This window comes from Oxyura jamaicensis, chromosome 4 (assembly GCF_011077185.1).
Source record: "Oxyura jamaicensis isolate SHBP4307 breed ruddy duck chromosome 4, BPBGC_Ojam_1.0, whole genome shotgun sequence".
NCBI classification, from domain to species: domain Eukaryota; kingdom Metazoa; phylum Chordata; class Aves; order Anseriformes; family Anatidae; genus Oxyura; species Oxyura jamaicensis.
In genome coordinates, this window is record NC_048896.1 from 25,385,134 (window position 1) to 25,401,874 (window position 16,741).

The 16,741-nt window shown below is 50.1% G+C and overlaps 2 protein-coding genes across 2 annotated transcripts; both read right to left on the reverse strand.

Moving 5' to 3' along the window:
* Nucleotides 1–1,181: 1,181 nt before the first annotated feature.
* On the reverse strand, nt 1,182–2,801 carry MBOAT4 (membrane bound O-acyltransferase domain containing 4). Its single transcript, XM_035325791.1, has 3 exons — nt 2,702–2,801; nt 2,315–2,630; nt 1,182–2,088 (listed from the first exon to the last, which is right to left on the reverse strand). The coding sequence occupies exons 1-3, from the start codon at nt 2,709–2,711 to the stop codon at nt 1,182–1,184; spliced, it is 1,233 nt and encodes a 410-aa protein (XP_035181682.1). The 5' UTR covers nt 2,712–2,801.
* An 8,780-nt stretch (nt 2,802–11,581) lies between these two features.
* LOC118166679 (ribonuclease CL2) lies at nt 11,582–12,653 on the reverse strand. The gene is made up of 2 exons (XM_035325792.1): nt 12,586–12,653; nt 11,582–12,153 (listed from the first exon to the last, which is right to left on the reverse strand). Exon 2 carries the CDS (start codon nt 12,145–12,147, stop codon nt 11,710–11,712), a length of 438 nt encoding a protein of 145 aa, XP_035181683.1. The 5' UTR covers nt 12,148–12,153; nt 12,586–12,653; the 3' UTR covers nt 11,582–11,709.
* Nucleotides 12,654–16,741: the final 4,088 nt, after the last annotated feature.

Genomic DNA, 16,741 nt, shown 5'->3' on the forward strand with positions numbered 1-16,741 from the left:
GTTGTGGGCTGCCTTTATGCTCTTCCATCTCAATATGAGGCAGAGGTGAGCTGCCCTGCTGCTGGGACTGGTTGTGCAGCACTTGGAGGGGTCGATTTGGGGCTCATGGAGAGAACCCAGCATCAGCTTTGCTGAGGAAGGACATCACCATCTGAGCTACCCCTATCCCAGCTGAAAATGGGGAGAAATTCATGAGCACTCTCCTCCAATCTTCATTCACCTCCAGCTCCAGCCTGCTCTCTTGTGGGAATTTTAATTCCCCAGGATTTTTGACACTTTGTATGCTTTCTGTGAATCTTTTCCAGGCTTCTCACCTGGATTTTTAATCGGTTTGGCTGCAGTTGCTGCTGATAGGAGGGAATGGTTTCTTGGCTGGGCACCCGTTTGCAATGAATTTCCCCTAGTCCCCTTAGGGAGGAAGCTGTGCACGTCCCTGCCTGCTGAAAGAATGTGGAATGACTCCAACCGCTACCGTCAGGGATTTTTTATACACAGGCTTTCTTGTGCCCTGTCTCTTGCGTACATTCCCGTCCAACACAGGCAGCATGAACCTTCTGGCTTGGGAGCCACTGTCCTGTGGGCTATCCTACACTCTTGGCTGGGAAATCTGGCCAAAGCCTGCTGCATGTGGTCTCATGTTGGCCAGGGGAGTGATTGAACAGCTGGAGAACCTGTCTAAAGGAGCCCAGCACGTTTTGCAGAGATGAGATGAATAGATAACTCAGTTTTTAAGCATGGATGTAGGGAACAAGTTGGAGGCAGCTCTGCACGACTAACGCTGAAGGAGACGGGGCCTGACCGTGACCCATCCGATCGTAATGCCAGCTGTACTGGCAACTGGAAAGTAATAACTGGGGCAACTGGATTGAGACTGGTTCAGGTGTTGGTGGTCCTGGTACCTTGCAGCAGTATCCCCCATAGATTAGGGACCAATTACGGTCTTGTAGCATTCAAAGACTCGAGACAAAGGCGGGGCAAGCAGTGCTGCAGGGAGCTCTTTTGTCTAGGTTGGTGACATCGACATCTTGCTTCAGTACATCCCTCAAAGCTGGGAATATCCCAGGAGTAAAAGACAGTCGTGGGTCTCTGGAGGTCACTTGACCAATAGCTACTGTCACTCTGCATGCTCACGTGTACAGGGACATTCCCTAGGCACCCACTCAAGGTAGCGCAGGACAGGCTCAGTTCTGCTTTGCCTTCTTGGAAAGCAGCAGCAGCACAACGCCGTAAGAGAGAGGAAGGATACTCTTGTAAGAAGTCCAGAGTAGGCAGAGTTCAGAGAAGCTTTCAGACTCCACAGCATCCAGGATGTAGGCGACAATGAGCTGCGTGAAGACCCAGGTCGTGCCACGGTAGAGGAGCTTTGCAACACGGGAGATGGCCCAGGTGCTGAGGAAGGGATGGATACGGTAGTCGGCCTCCACCATGATGGCCCAGCACAGGAAACCAAAGACCTGCCCAGGCCGGAGGCCATGCCACCATGCGGAGAAGGCGAAAGTGGCGAGGAGCGGCTGGGCTGGGCAGCGCTGGAAGACCAGCCTCCGCAGCCAGCGGGATGTGCTCTTGTTCCAGGTTCGGGCAAAGACAGCCAGGCGGTGTGTGGTCTCCAGCACCCACAGGTCGTGGCCTGAAAGGTCTCCCTGCCCTGCCACCAGCCCAAAGCCTGCCATCTCAAGGAGGGCCTCATCCAGTACCCACTGCGTGTAGTAGGCCAGCCTGAAGAGCAGGGCCCGCATCCATGCATGGCACAGGCTGGCCAGGACGGAGCAGCCCTGTGCAGGGGGCAGCCAGCCCTCCAGCCCCACACGCAGCGCCTGCAGTGCCAGCGCCCCAAGGCACTTCTGGCCAGCAGCCTCCAGTGGCAGGGGGACAGCCCCCAGGGACTCAGCTTGGACCTGAAACCTGCTGAAGGGGTACAGGGGGCCTCCGAGGAGGGCTGGGAAAAAGAGCAGGTAGCTGCAGAGAGGCAAGGCTTGCTGTAAAAGCCCCTGGCCTGTCTGGGGCAGAACGGTCCCTTCATGGATGTCCAGGGCCAGAGATGTCGCTTTCTGGGTGAGCAGCATGATGGCGGAGAGGGCAACAGCTGGCCTGAAAGGAGAAAGCACCGGGGAGCTGCTGAGGATGCCTTGAAAGGAGCGCATGGGCACACGTGCTGTCCCTCCCTCCTCCCCACTGCCAAGCCCCCAGTGCCATCCATCAGCAGGGATGCAGCTGGGGGCCAAGGGGAGACCAACCAGCTTGGCCTGGGTGGGCCTCCGCCCTTCCAAAACGACTGGGAAGGTGGAGAGAGAGGGAGGCAGGGCTGGAAGGTTACCTGGCATCCTCTGACTCCAGCGCCAAGCTGCCCAGGCCCAGGTGGCAGAGCGTCTGCCAGCACATCTGGAGGCCAAAGACCCAGGTGTGGACGTGAGCTGGGCTGACGGAGAGGAGGACGAGCACAGAGCCAGCAGCAGGGATAAGGAGCAACACAGCATAGCTGCCCATGGCTGTGGCTGCAAGGAGACATCCTCCAGCGAGGAGGAATGTGTACCTAGAAGAGACCAGATGCCCTTTGACTGGCTTTTGGGGAAAATGGCACTTGAGGCTCCAGCCCTGGTGATGGTAGTAGAGTGTAGTTTGAGGCAAGCGGCCTCCACAGTGCCCTGCAGCCCGCCTCTCGTGGCAGACGCTTGGTCCCTTGTGGGGCTGAGAGGTCACTGGCACCCCACCATAGCTGCAAGGCAGGGGCGGGGGGACTAGGTTGGGTATCACAGTCCCTGCCTGGCCTCCATCTTAGTCACATCAGAGACAGTCCCCATTCCCTCCGTGCTCCCTTTGCCCACGCACTCATCCCCGTACACCCCTGAAACCATCTCTTTCAACAGGAGAGTCTGGGCTGGCTGTTTTAGCCTTAACCACCCTGAACTGGCCCCACCACGCAAAGAGGGGAGTGGGGCAGCTCACGTCCACACCCCTATCAGCAAGGAATTGCTACCTTGTGTCCCACTGCACTTCTGGCTAGGAGAGACCCAGAAAGCACCCATGGACACAACCTGCCCTTGGTGCAGCAGCAGAGGTGGTGACCACGTACCGAGCAGTCAGAGAGAGTTGTCCCGAAGCACAGAGGTGGTGGAAGAGAGCCGCGAAGGGGAAAGCTGCCAGCTGGTACCAGGCTGCAGGGAGAAGGATGAGCATATCCACCCAGTGCATTGAGCACCTTGCTTCTTTGGCTGCCTCTGACACCTGGAAAACAGACTGAGCCAAGGGCTCCTCTGCCTCTGCTTTATATCTGGCAGGACCACGTCACAAACAGCAAAAAAAAAACAGCAGAGCCAAGGAAACAGAGGTATCTGCAGGAAGAGGTGCGTGGTTTTTGCATTCGTCAGTGCTGGCTCCTTGAAACGCCTCTCTCCCAAGGTCTGTGAGCAGGTGGAAAAAGTTCGGGGTTGGTTATTTGCTCTGCCAGATGCCTGTGCCGTTACCACGTGCTTTGCAGGCAGTGAGAGTGAGCACCGAGATGAGAGCAGAGCCTCTTTGAGCTGCCAAATGTGTCATGCTGGGATGCACTTCAGAGCAAAATCCCCAGGTACAGAAGAGGCCTGGCCTCATCTCAGCTCAGTCCTTCATGGAAAGCTGTGGCTCTTTCCCATCTCTGGCGTTGCTTGTCGTGGGGTGGTGGTGGGAATCTCCTACTGTTTAAATTCCTGGTGCCAGAGAGAAGATGGACTCTGTCACCTCTGCAAAAGGCATGGGGAGGGTGAGCCCATCAACCCCAACTTTTCGCTTACCAGACATAAAGAGATACTGCTATTCTTCCTGAACCTTTTTTATTTGAGAAGATGAAAAATGGAATCACAGACATACTTGAGATCACAGAGATCAGCTGTTGCTGTTAAACTGCGCATTGGTTCAGAAATGTGTCATTTCCTCTTTTTGTCAGACCTGAAAGGTGGTTTGAAGACTGAGCTCTACGGTGATCTGAAGACAGTTGCTATTGCTCTCAAAATGCTCCTAGTGGTAGTGGTATTTGATAGCTAAACAGACCACAAAGGAGAAAAAAAAAAAAAAAAAAAAAGCCCACAAAAACAAAGTCAGTCAGTCTACAGGACTTCGTTCTTCATTTTTCTTTTTGAGATACAGGTAAGAAAATCTAGGTGAATTCAAATGGAAAGCTCACACTTTTTTTTATTATTATTTATTTATTTTTGTTTTATTCCATTGATATCTGCTTTATTTTAGGCAAATGAACAGTGTGATTGTGAAGAGAAATGCCATGGAATTTCCCTCTATATGAAAAAAGTACATATTACAGGGGCGGAAGAAATAAGGTTTTTCCCTTCCTTGGACAAATGATTAAAAATATTTAGATTTGCCTGGTTTTCAGTAAAAAAGACCAACATTTTTGCTTAATGTTACAGAAAAACCTGTTCTCCTCAAATAAATAAATAAATTTTAATTTAAAACTTCTATGAATGTTTCTGCTCTTCAATGAGCATTTCAAGTCACCATGATGTTGGCAAGCCTACCACATTGTTTGGCATGGGTATAAGAAGGCAGGGAACAAAACCCCATGGAAAAAAATGACTCAGGGTGAATACTGCAGGATAACTGGCTCTTCATTTTGCTGTGTTTGTAAGGTACATTTTAAGAGGAAGATGTTAAACATTTGCAGTTCATATGTGATAGCAGTGGAGAGAAGCTTTTTCCATGTCACTTCTGGCATGCGTGGCATGCAGCAGCAGCCTGGTTTCACAGGACTCATCCTGCCAAATCCATGGAGCCCAGCACTAACTTTGCTGAGTAAATATTTTTCAAGGCCTTTGCAGTGCCTATTTAAGCAATTCACTGCTATGGTTCTGAAAAAATGCCATTGCTTTCCAGGAAGCAGAAATGAATTTCCTCAGTAGCATTGGAAATGTGATGCGCAGCTCATGCTGCTTATTTTATAATGTTAGCTGCTGGGCTGTGGAAGTGTGATCTTAAAGTGAGTGTATGAGCCAGAGAGAAACCTGTGAGAGAGCTTTATTTGCTTCATTTGTATGTACTACACAAGCAAAGACCCTGTTCCTGTCTGAGGAATTAATTCTTTGACAGCAAGTGAGGAAGAAGTGGGATGAGCAGTGTCAGAGCAAACTGTGGTCACAAAATCTGAGCAGATATGACTCAGACACGAGTCTTGGGCTACTATTCTGAAAGTTTTTAAGTTTTAAGCTGCTTTGAAGTTTTAAAACTTTTAAAGTTTTAAGCTGCTTTCTTAGTGGAATATAATTTTGCTTCAGGAACAGTTTTGGTGGCCTGTTGTAATGCAGCATATACTGATCTTATACATATTTAAGATATATATGTGATACACATACATTAATTTGCAGGACATGCAGCAAAATGAAAGATAAGATTCAAAAGCTATATATATATATATATTTTAAAGAAAAATTCAGACCAGTGGGTTTAGTCTTTATCCTAGAGAAAAGCACATAAATAGGAAGGAAGGCTATTAATAATAATAATAAGGTTTAGGAAGCTTGGACTGAGCTCCTGTCTCAGTCTTTCTCTGTGACCTTGGGCAACCTGGACTTTCCCACCCACAAACAAGGTGATAGTTTCTGTCTCCCTGTGGTGTTAAAAGGCAGAATCAACTAGAAACCTTGGGACTTCACATTTGGCTGTGATAAGCAGAACATGAAAGTGGCTAAATAAGAAGGGAACTAAAAAATAAATGCAACGGTTTATTAAAACATAAAAATGCAAAAACCCTTCCATTGTTTGCAGGGACTGGTCCCTTACTGGCTTTTTCTACTTGCTGCCATTACAGATTTGCTGTCTGCTGCCTGTAAATGGCCCATGGTTGCTTGTGGTAAAGACATTCTGAACCCCAGAAGTTTAAGGATAGTGACAAAGTCTCTTATTGTAGCCATGACCCCAGTCAGAGAGGTCTGAGAAATCTCTCTGCCCCATGGTGACGTAGCTTTGAGCTAGGTTCTTCTGGCTGGTGACTCCTGTTGCCTGGCTCTAGGTGTACAGAGACATCTGGTCAACAGAAACTTAGTCTAGTCAATAGAAACTTAGGGAAATTAGAGAAGATTCAAGAGTCTGGTTTGAGCCTGGGTAAAACCCATCTTTTTGCACCACTGAACAAATAGCCTGGCCCTCATACTCAGCTCGATGTGACTGTTAATGAAGTGGGTTTATCCAGAGTCCCAGCTGCTAAGGAATGGTTTGGTGGCAGTTCTTCTGCATAAAAGTAGGCTGAGACACATTGTGAATATGTTGTTTCTGGACTGTACTGTATAAATGGACTTTTTGAAATGGTGATTAATTTTTTTGCCTTGGAAACTTTTTCCTTCAGGTCTACTGTGTTGTCTGGTGTGCTTGAACGCAAAAGAGAAAACAACAATAACAACAACAACAAAAAAACAACAACAGCTGCTCAGGAAAGGGAGACACAAGGTGGAGGTGATGACTCTAGTGATATTTGGTGCAAGGAGAGGGACCTTGAGGGTCTTCATGAAATAGTGGTTCAGGACTGCAATGGAAGGAGGACGGTCTCTGAGAAACCTGGTACCCAGCCTTGGTTATGGAAGAGGAACCCAGCAAGTGGAAGGATGTTTCACAGAGCAACACTACTGAGATCCCCACTGGGGTATTCAGTCTTGGCAGCAGGTTGCTTGGCACAGTATGCATCATATTTATAGTATGCAGTATGCTTGCATGCTTAGCAATTTCTTTAGGTTTGCACTGTGGCATAGCCTTTTGACCATTTCTTGGTGTGAAAGCTTTCCAAGTTAAACAGATACTCTGTCCCTGTTTCACAACAAAATGTAGACTTGAGGAACTGAGGCCTGGAAAGCAAAGGACTATTATACTCTGCAACAAAAGCCACCTCGATGAGGAGGAACAGTATAGGCATGCGATCTGCTTGCTACATGCACACAGAAACTTTAGCAAGACTGTAAGTATATTCAGGTTAGTTGCAAACTAACCACAACCCACAGCTTCAGAGTCATCATGTCAGGTTCTAAATAAGTTGGACAGCTCGTGTAAGATCTTTCTCTCTGCTCCTGTTCAGTACAGGGATGGCTTCAGTGCTTTTGTTTTCTGGGAATGTGATAAGCACAGTGGTGCCGTCTATAAATAAGTTAGTCTTGCTGCTGATGTTGAGCAGGGTAGTGTATAACTAACTGTGCTGTGGTTCCAGATGGCTGCAAGGTATTTAAAAGAAACCAGTGAAAAATAATACTAAAAATATGCAGTATCTTTAAATCAGCAAGCTACTAAGGTATCTTTCATGTTACTTTTAGATCAACAAGATTTTTCTAGAGAGAAGGAAGAAAGAAGGTTGTCAGGTAATTATGCAGTCATTTAGTCTTTGCCAGTAAACTGGAAGAAGCTGCAGGTTCATCTGTGTTGCATTAGGCAAAATATTAGGCCTCAAATCTGTTTTCTCCCAGAGTTCAGGTCTTCTGTGTTCGATGGTAAGTCCTGCAATATTTTCATGCACTTTAATTCTGCAACACACGTCTTGTAGTTTCCTTTCTGAGGCTCCTTGCACCTTGTTGTGTGCTCTGTTCAGCAGTACTTTTGTAACTCTTCTTGAACACGTGCAGGCATTTATTCTGAGGTACCAACTGTTTGGAGTGCCTGAGGGGTGCACTGGCACTTCCTTCCCACGTGGAACCCTTTCTGAGCCAAGATTTAAACCCTCACACAGTTTCTTCAGCTTCAAGGAAAATGAATCCTTCAAAGCTTTGCTTAAAATTGGACGGATATATTTTGAGTATGTAATTGCCAAAGGACATGCCTGGGGACGTTTTCTAAAGCAGTTCAGGTTCTGAGCCATTCTGAGACTTTGATGGAGCAGTGCTGCCCTCAAGCGGCCTTTTTTTTGGCCCATTTTCGGTGTCGGCACTTTCAAACTGCTGTGCATACTCTCTGAGAAAGGCTCGTGCAGTCACCGTAATTTTTCTACCTTTCGTGAAGTGAAAGTCCAGCTGGGACAGGTGGATTTATCTGAAATGATTGAGAAAGACCTGCCTGATGAACCCTGAGTAAATGCTGTTGCTGGCCTGTGGCTGAAGTTTGGTGTCCTCCAGTGCAAAGCAAATAGCAGGTCCTCCTTCCGTGTAGCTGTCAGTCACGTTCATATTGTCTCGGCTTTTGGACCTCGACCAGATGCTAGGTCAAAGTCTATGCATAGTGGTGCTGCTAATACTGGCTTTGCAAGGCTTTTCATTTCTTCCTCCCAGTGGGGATAGTAAAAATGTGTTTTTTAAGCAAATTAAATTTGAGAGTAGCCAGCAGGAAGCATTTAAAAGGCTGCCTCGATGCTCTTATACACTGTTTTAATGTACAGCTGTGACTGCAAACATTTCAGCAGCCTTAAATCCCTGAGTTACTTCTGAAGCACAGACAGCCCTGTACCTTTATAAAGCCTGTTGGCTCAGCATCTACAGTCTGCTTACTTCCCACTTCTGCAAATGTTTTGCAGTTCTGTAGCGTGTACTTCTCAGAGTGCTAGTACAGTGGCTCTGTGCTTTGCTAGGGTATTCAGTGGATGTGTTAGGCTGAATATGTTCCTCAATACGCTTTTGACAAGTAAAATAGCATCTAGTAGAGGTGGCCCGAAGGCCCATTCTGGCCATGAAAGCAAAATCAATACATAAATCCATCACAGTACACAGAGAAGACTGAGCTGAAATTACATAAGACTGGGCTATTTATAGCTGCAAATCTGGGGTTACAGAGCATCTGGTGCTTCATAGGGCCCACACAAAGTCTCTTTTCCTCAGTTCCTTTTACTAAGTCAGTCCTCTTATTGGCAAAGGGAAAACAACCAACTCTGTCTTTAAAGCTTCCAGAGATCTGTAGCATCAGCTCTCCTAGAATATCAGTAAGGAAAGGTAAGTGTGAATTTCCTTGAGGTATGCTTCTGAGTTTTTTTCTCAGTGAGACATCAACAGAGGTCATGATATGTTTCCCCCTGAAGCAATAACTAATGGATAAACCTGTACAGTCCTGTAGTGTGGGAGACAAACAGGAGAAAAATCAGGCCTTGTTAAACATTTCCTCATCCATCCCTGATTTTTCTTCTGTCTGTCTTCCATATTGTGGGATTCACTGACTCTGCTTAATCTTTAGAAATAGCTCTTCCAGACAGAAAAGTGCCTCTCCATTTCAGCTTTGTAACAGTAACGGTGGCTTTTCTGTAGTTGCAAGGCAAGCGGGTCTCTGGCCATGGTCATTAGACACATAATTTTTCATATGCTAGGTATTGGGTCGCTTTGACCTGAACAATTAATTTTGCTTTCATCACCATGTCCCACCATCCAGCCTGCTAATGGACTGCTCCCAACAGAAGAGTTGATGTGATCTCTCCAGTTATTTTCGCAGTCACAGGAGCTGGTAATCCTCAAAGAGGAAAGTTTGTAGCTCCAAGTTGCCACTACAAGTTGTCTGTTGCATCAGTTTAAACACTTTACTACTGAAAATTCAAGGGAAGCTGTTACTGACCAGCGAAGAGATACAAAAGGAATGCTGGCAGTAAACACTGAGAGAAGTAAGTCATACTCTGAACAACATATTTGCATTCTTCCAAAGAGGAACTGGGTTTTCAAAATAGGAAAAAAAAAAAAGCCCAAGGTCTCAGGACCACAGAGAAATGCCCCATTAAGTAAGGGCACTGGCCACACAGGCAGCCCACCTCCAATGCCTCTCCCAGCAAATCCAGTGAGACCTGGAAGGGACACAATATATGTCCCAGCCTCTCTCTCTTCTCCCAGATGGTTCTGAGGTTCAAGTGTTGAGCGCTCTCAAAGCTCATTTAAGACTCCACCACCTGTTTTATCTACTCAGGTTCCCTACTCCCAGTCCCAGAGCAGCATTTGTAGTCTCCCACCACACTCTCTTGAGTAAAACCATTAGAGCCAGTGGATTTATTTGGAGACTCCTTGCAGGGAGGGTCCTGGGTCGCTCTGGTACTCATGTCCCCCTCTTTTGTGTTGCCCTTCCCAGTGCTGTTGTCTTTGGATGGGTGGTTGCAGCTATCTTGTTTTCAGCCCCATTAATCAGTGACAGTTGGTAACCCCATAAGGCAGGGGCTTGCCATAATGGTGGACTCACCCTGTGCTCCAGAGGTGAGGCGCCAGCAGTTTTGCTTTAAGTCAGAGCTTGTAGAGGTAGAGTTACCCCCTGTCACTCTCCCTTCTCTACCCCAGCTATGGAGACAAACTGTTGCAGCCTGCCCTGAAGCCCATGGAGATGGTACTGGGACAAGAGGAATCAGGAGGGAAGGATAGCCAGCTCCACCCTAGCCAAGCAAGCCTGTGGACAGAAGAGATGCTGGAGGTGCCTGTTTTCCAGGCCAACTTCATCCAACTTCTCCACCAAGCCAGGGAAAAAGGAACCAAGGTGGCCATGGGCAGCAGGAGGCCTGTCTGCCCCCAGCTCTTGGTGCCCGACTCACCAAGTCCTCTTCTGCTATCTATGGCACAGGCTCCAGCTGAAACTAGGGCTTGGAACCAGGACTAGGCCCATGGAGGAAGCTATACCGAAGGAGATACAACTGCAAAGGGACTGCAGCCCATGGGTGACCCATGTCAGAGCACGTATTCACTCAAAGGATCTGCTACCCTTGGAGGAAGCAATTTCAGAACAGGTATGAACACAAAGAGATTACAGGCCATGTGCAACCTACACCAGAACAGGAATTGCCCCAAAGAAACTGCAGGACACAGAGAAAGCTGTGTTAGAGCAGAGAAGCAGGAAGAAGCAAAGAGACTCGAAAAAATAAACCCTTATGCCCTAATTCCAGCCTTCTGAATTGCCTACCACCCCTCAGAAAGAAGGGAGGGAGTGTAACACAGCAAAAAACAAGGAAGTAGAGAGTAGCAAGAAGGGAGGAGAGGTGTTGGCCTGAAATTGAGCATTGGGAAGACATTACCATAAGTGCTAGTGTAATTGTTTTATATCTTCTTTGTTTCTCAATACCCAAACCAGTAATTAGAAGCTTATGGAAATAAATTATTAAATTAAGTGAAATTTCCACAGATCAAGCTCCTGAGCTCAGCCACATCACTTGCACAAAGTGCAGGATAGGAGCCAGCCCTGTGCCCTTCCTTATGTCAGGGGTGGCAGAAGAGGTGGTTTATTTTCAAGGCAGAATATAATCAGGAACTCTTTTCTCTCAGTGTTGAGACCAAGACCCAATAGAACCAGACCTTTTGTACCTCCTAAGGTTTCAGGATATTTAGAACAGAGACTGATCCCATTGGAGACTATGTTCTGGTTCCCCTCAAACTGACCACAGAGTTCTTGAGACAGAAGGTATGCAGCCCTAGGGACCATGCACAGTATTGAGTGGTGGGGATAAAGGTCTAGGGCTGCATGCTGTTCCCCTTCCAGTCCCTTTCATGGGAAGCTGTGAAGCACCTGGTAGGGGGCAGAGAATATGGTGGGCAGTCTGTGGAGCACAAGAGAGGTCAGAGACACCTAGAGGGTGCACCCAGGAGGTTGGGAGAATACAAGGGTTTATGGGGGCACCTAGGGTGACCATAACCACCTTGCATGGGGTCAGAGGTACCCAAAGGGTAAACAGGGGAGTTGGGTCCCAGGGTCCCCCCACAAGCTGATGCTGGAGCCCAGGCCTGTGACACCTCCTTTATTGTAAAAACAGCCCCTAAAACAGCCCCTGCCAGAAGCAAGGGGGGATCCACTTCCCACACATTTGCCCCCACATCAAGCCTCATCAGGGGATGCATGAGTGCCAGCGAGGTGCACGGGCCACCCATCAAGGCAGGCAACACGCACATGGTGCTGGAGCTGCCGGGCCCGGTAGTTGCAAGGGGGCCGGGTGTTCCCACCCTGCAGGCGGCAGGCTGTGATGCCCATGGGTGTTGAAGTGCTATGGATCCCCATAGCATCAGCAGGGTTCTTGCAGGTGGCTACCAGGTCCTCAGCCGGTGCATGCACGAAGGTGTTGGAGGGCTTGCAAGGCCGCCCTGAGGCTGTCACTTGCCGTCGTGCCAGCATGACCTGGCAGTAGCGGTGCCCCATGAGCCCGAGGGTCCGGGGATGGTCCACATGCTGCCGCAGGAACTTCTCATAGCGGGTCTCACCCACCGCCCCTGCCACTGATGCCAGCACCAGAACCACGCATAGAGTCCAGCTCGCCATGAGTACCTGTGGTAGGTAGGGTCAGGGCCATCAGGACTGCAGGAGCCCTGAATGAAAAACCCACCCTGGGCACCTGTGTCCCTTGTGGATTCCACTCCCAGACACCCTGGTCCCTTATAGATCCCCTCCAAATGCATGAGGAAGCCCCCCTCAGACTCCTGGGTCCACTACAGAAGTCCCCTGGACACCTGGGTCATCTGTTGATCCCATCCAGGTTCCTGGGTCCCTTGCAGAACACCCCACCAGCACTAGGTCCCCAACAGTCCTGCACCCCGCAAGTGTCTGGGTCTCCTATGGAACATAGGGATCCCCTGTCAATTCCCCCCATGCTCGGACATCTGGATCACCACCATACTCCTGCTCTACCACTGGATGCTTAGGTTCCTTGCAGTTCTCACCCACAGAAACTTTGGTCCCATATGTATCCCTCACCCTCACCTGTGTGAGCTCCTCAGATTCCCTTCTGGCGTCAGGGTCTCCTGGTCCCTCCCACTCCCCTGTGCCTCTTTTATACTTGCCCAAGCTAGGCCCAAAAGGCAAGGGGCCAGGAGGAGGGACAGGGCAAAGAGCAAGGTCCAGTGTGTGGGGGGGAACCTGGCACCCAGGAGGCCCCAGTCCCCTCACATCCCTCCACCCCTCAAGGTCATTAGGTAATCATTAATGGACCACATGACTGTCTGCATACATCCCCTCAGGCGCCTCCTGCCCACTTCACCATAGGCAACATATTTTCATCTGGGGCCACAGGTACCATAAGGGGCAGGTCCTCTTGGTGGAGGGGGCAAGATGCACATGAAAAGGTACTGTGAAAAACTAGGAAGATGTGGTTCCTGTGGGGAACTATGACAAGACATTGGGTTTAAAAGGCAAAATTTTGATAGCAAGTGGGGCTGCATGGCTGGCCTCTGTGAGAGGAGACCAGAAGCTGCCACGTGTTAGATAAGAGCCAGCAATAGTCAGCTTGAAAAGGGAACCACCACTGGCCACCTTGCCACATAAACACATGGGAAGATCCCTGGGTTTACCTGAAAGGAACTCAGAGGTCCCTGGGTATACAGGAAGGCAATTAGATTCACCTGCTTTGAACTGAAAGGCCCTTGGATACCATTACTGAACATGAAGACACTTGCAGGTCCCCTGTGGAACAGAGGGGCACTCAGAGGCATCTCAGCCAAGCCAAAGGGCAATCAGATGTCCCTGGGTCAAACTGAAGGGCACTTAGAGGCCCCTGGGGCTCACAGAAAGACACTCGGAGGATGACAGAAAGGAATCTGTTACCCTATGAGGTATTTGAATAGGTGAGCCTATTCGAAGGCTCCATCAGGTAAAGCAAACAGAAGCCAGCAGCACCCTCAGGCATCCTGCACCCAGCCCAGCAGGCAGCCCGACATCAGCAGTGCTGGGAACTGCGCTGCCACACAGGGCCTGCAGCCCCCCAAACCACTGCCGGTGCTACTGCCACAGCCACAGCTATGATGGGCACTGCCAATGCCACCAGGACAGCATTTCAGCATACTGCCACCCACGACCGGCACTAGGTTAAGATGCAGCATGGGAAAACCCTACTACAGCTGTGGCAGGCCCCTCAGCAATGCTGCCCCCTTCTTAACCATCCAGGAAGGCCCTGAGTGATGTTGCAGCTTTGGTGGCCTCTTGCAGACATGAAGCAGTGCTAGAATCACAACAAAATAATGCTAAGAAATAAAACCTGTAGCTTTTGAAAATCAGAGTAGCCATTGCTCAGACACTGGCTGCCCATGGGTCTCCTTCTGGGAGGTGGAGAGTGATGTCTCCCCACTCCAGATTACCTCTCTTGTTCTTTACCTCTTCGCTTCTCCTCTCCCACTTTCCCAGGGGACATGTGTACCAGGGGTGGATGAAGACAATACACACAACCTCCTTTGTTTTGTTTCACACATATTATTCGCTGGGGAGCAAACCCCCCCAGTTCCTTCCCAGAGCCTCTTGGGAGCCGTGGCTGTCTAAGCAGCTAGAGAAAATGCTCTCCTCCTCTTCCATGTCTTCCACCTCTCTTTTCTTTCTGGCTCTCTGGGTCTTGCCAGCTTTTGGGTGGTGGAGGAGAAGTTCTCTGAGGTGCCTCTGCATCAGGACGATGTTTCCTTCCATCTGGCATAGCACCTCATAGCTGTCGCAGGAGTACCGGCAGTGGCAGCATGTCCATGAGGAAGCTAAGGGCATCTTGCTTATCCCCTGGAAACAAGAGGCCAAAGGGGGCATGATGAAAGGGACATGGGCCTTGGGGGGGCTAGGGACATCTGCAGCTGGGCTTGGCTGTTCCTTGAGAACTTTGGGTCCTGCTGGGCTGTTCCAGGGAGCATGATGGGCAAAGAAAGCCTCAGGCAGGCTCCATATTTTTCTCCCGCTGCGTCACCTTGTCTGTTTCCTCTTTGGAGGATGAGACCCACCTCTGCCTCCCAGGGGTGGGAAGGGGTCCAGGAAAGACCCAGGACACCTTAGGGTCCTACAGGGTCCTTCATGGCCACATGGGCTGTTACTCCCTGTCCTAGCCGTTACTGACCCAAGGTCCAAGGCCTGGCCGTCCCAGCAACCTGGCACTGCCTGGCCTGCCTGACCTCCGTCACTCACCTCTGTCTGGCATCTCCTGGCTTTCCTCCATATGCAAATCCCCAGAAGTAAAACTCCACTGAGCAGGCACAGGGCTGGGCTGCTCCTGTAGAGCACCTCCATGGGTGCAAAAGCTGCATCCTGCACATCCAGGGACGCCCACAGCTGGTCCAGCAGGTCGGGGAGGTAGGAGCACTGGCTCCCCGTGCCCATGCCCTGGTGCTCCAGGTCCTCGGGAGCCAAGTCCCACACTAGTGTGGCCCAGGAGGGCCGGCTGGAACAGCCAAGGCTGCCGGGGAGCAGAGAGGCCATGCAGAGCAGGAAGAGGAGGGAGAGCCCCGAGCTGAGCATTTTGGGCTCCTTCGGAGGGCCTGATCTCTGGCCGTCACCCTGTCCTGAGCTCAGCCAGTCACCAGCAGCACCGCTGCCTGCGCGCTGAGTGAGGGATGGTGCCAGCAGCCCCGCAGTGCTGTCACCGATGGCCCTGTGATGTCACAAGGCCTTCGTGGGGCAAGAGGGGAAGGTCTGGGCAGGGGGACAGGGCCCGGGGAGCCGAATTTCTCAGCCGGCCGCTCCCACGGCCATCCCCGTGCTGCGGGTCTGCCTCGCCACTGGGGCCTGGGCAGGAGCCCTGGGGGCAGGGGGCTGTGCTCCCAAATGCTCAGCGAGGAGGAGCTGTACCAGTGCAGGGGCGTTGCCGGGACCCCTGGACCTATGCTCGTCCTTCTGTGCTGTTCCCAGGGGCTGTGGGGCAGCTGTGGCATTGCCTGCAGCACTGGGGGGTGCTCAGGGCATTGGTGGCACAGGCAGGAGCAGATTGCGGGCCCGGCCGGTGACTCCCGTACTTGTCAATATTGCATAGAAATGACACAAATATCATTCTTTATTAAGTGGAAGAAGTTTTCATTCCTTATCTTTCTCCATTTATCGACATAAACTCAAAATATATAACTTGCTGGTGCACATTGTTTCCTAATATAAGTCTTTTGGTTTTAATGTGTTGCACAGTGGTTAAATTTGGTGGTAGACTGGTGACTGCTTTCTTCTTCACACCTTCCTTCACTATTCAGTATGTAGCTTTCCTTGTGGTGATGTCAGATAGCTTCATACCATTCTAAAACACCGGTGAATCTTTCTTTCCCTTGGGAAACTACACATGCTCGATGAGAGGACTTCTGTGGGAGTATCCACACGCTTGAGGCTGCGTAGGAAGGCTCTGCAGAGGGATCTGGATAGGCTGGCTGCATGGGCCGAGGCCAAGTGTATGAGGTTCAACAAGGCCAAGTGCAGGGTCCTGCACTGGGAGCACAGCACCCCCATGTAACTGTGGGAAGAGGGCTGCAAAGCGGCCTGTCAGAAAAGGACCTGGGGATGTTGGTCGGCAGCCAGCTGAGTATCAGACAGCAGTGTGCTGGCTCTTTGGGCAGATGGCCAAGAAGACCAACAGCTTGTTGGCTTGTATCAGAAGTAGTGTAGCCAGCAGGCCCAGGGGAGTGATTGTCCCCCTGTACTCAGCTCTGGCTCTTGGTTGCACCTCAACCCGTGTTTGGGCCCCTCACTGCAATAAAGACATTGAGGTGCTGGAACACGTCCAAAGAAGGACTGTGAAGCATGGTTCAGTGGTAGACTTGGCAGTGCGAGGTTAACGGTTGGAACTGATGGTCTTAGAGGTCTTTTCCAACCTTAATGATTCTATGATTCTGTGATTCCTGTGCCTCTTCTTGTAGCACCTTTCTTCCTTTGGGAGGACTCGTTATCTCATGCTTTGGTGCAGAGAGACCTCTAGTGTCCCTTTGTGGCCCATGCTTTGGCCTCACAGGCCATAGCTTGCTATTTCTTTTTCAGAAGATCTTCATATGTATCATGGAAGGAGGTGAGGTCCCCATAGTATTGCAGGCAACAGGCTGGGAAAGACAAGTGCTGTTTGCTCCCCTGTGGGGAGAAGGCAGACGCAATTGTGGGACTGCTTTTGTTCAAGGACTCGGGTGTACTTGGACGATGGGGAACT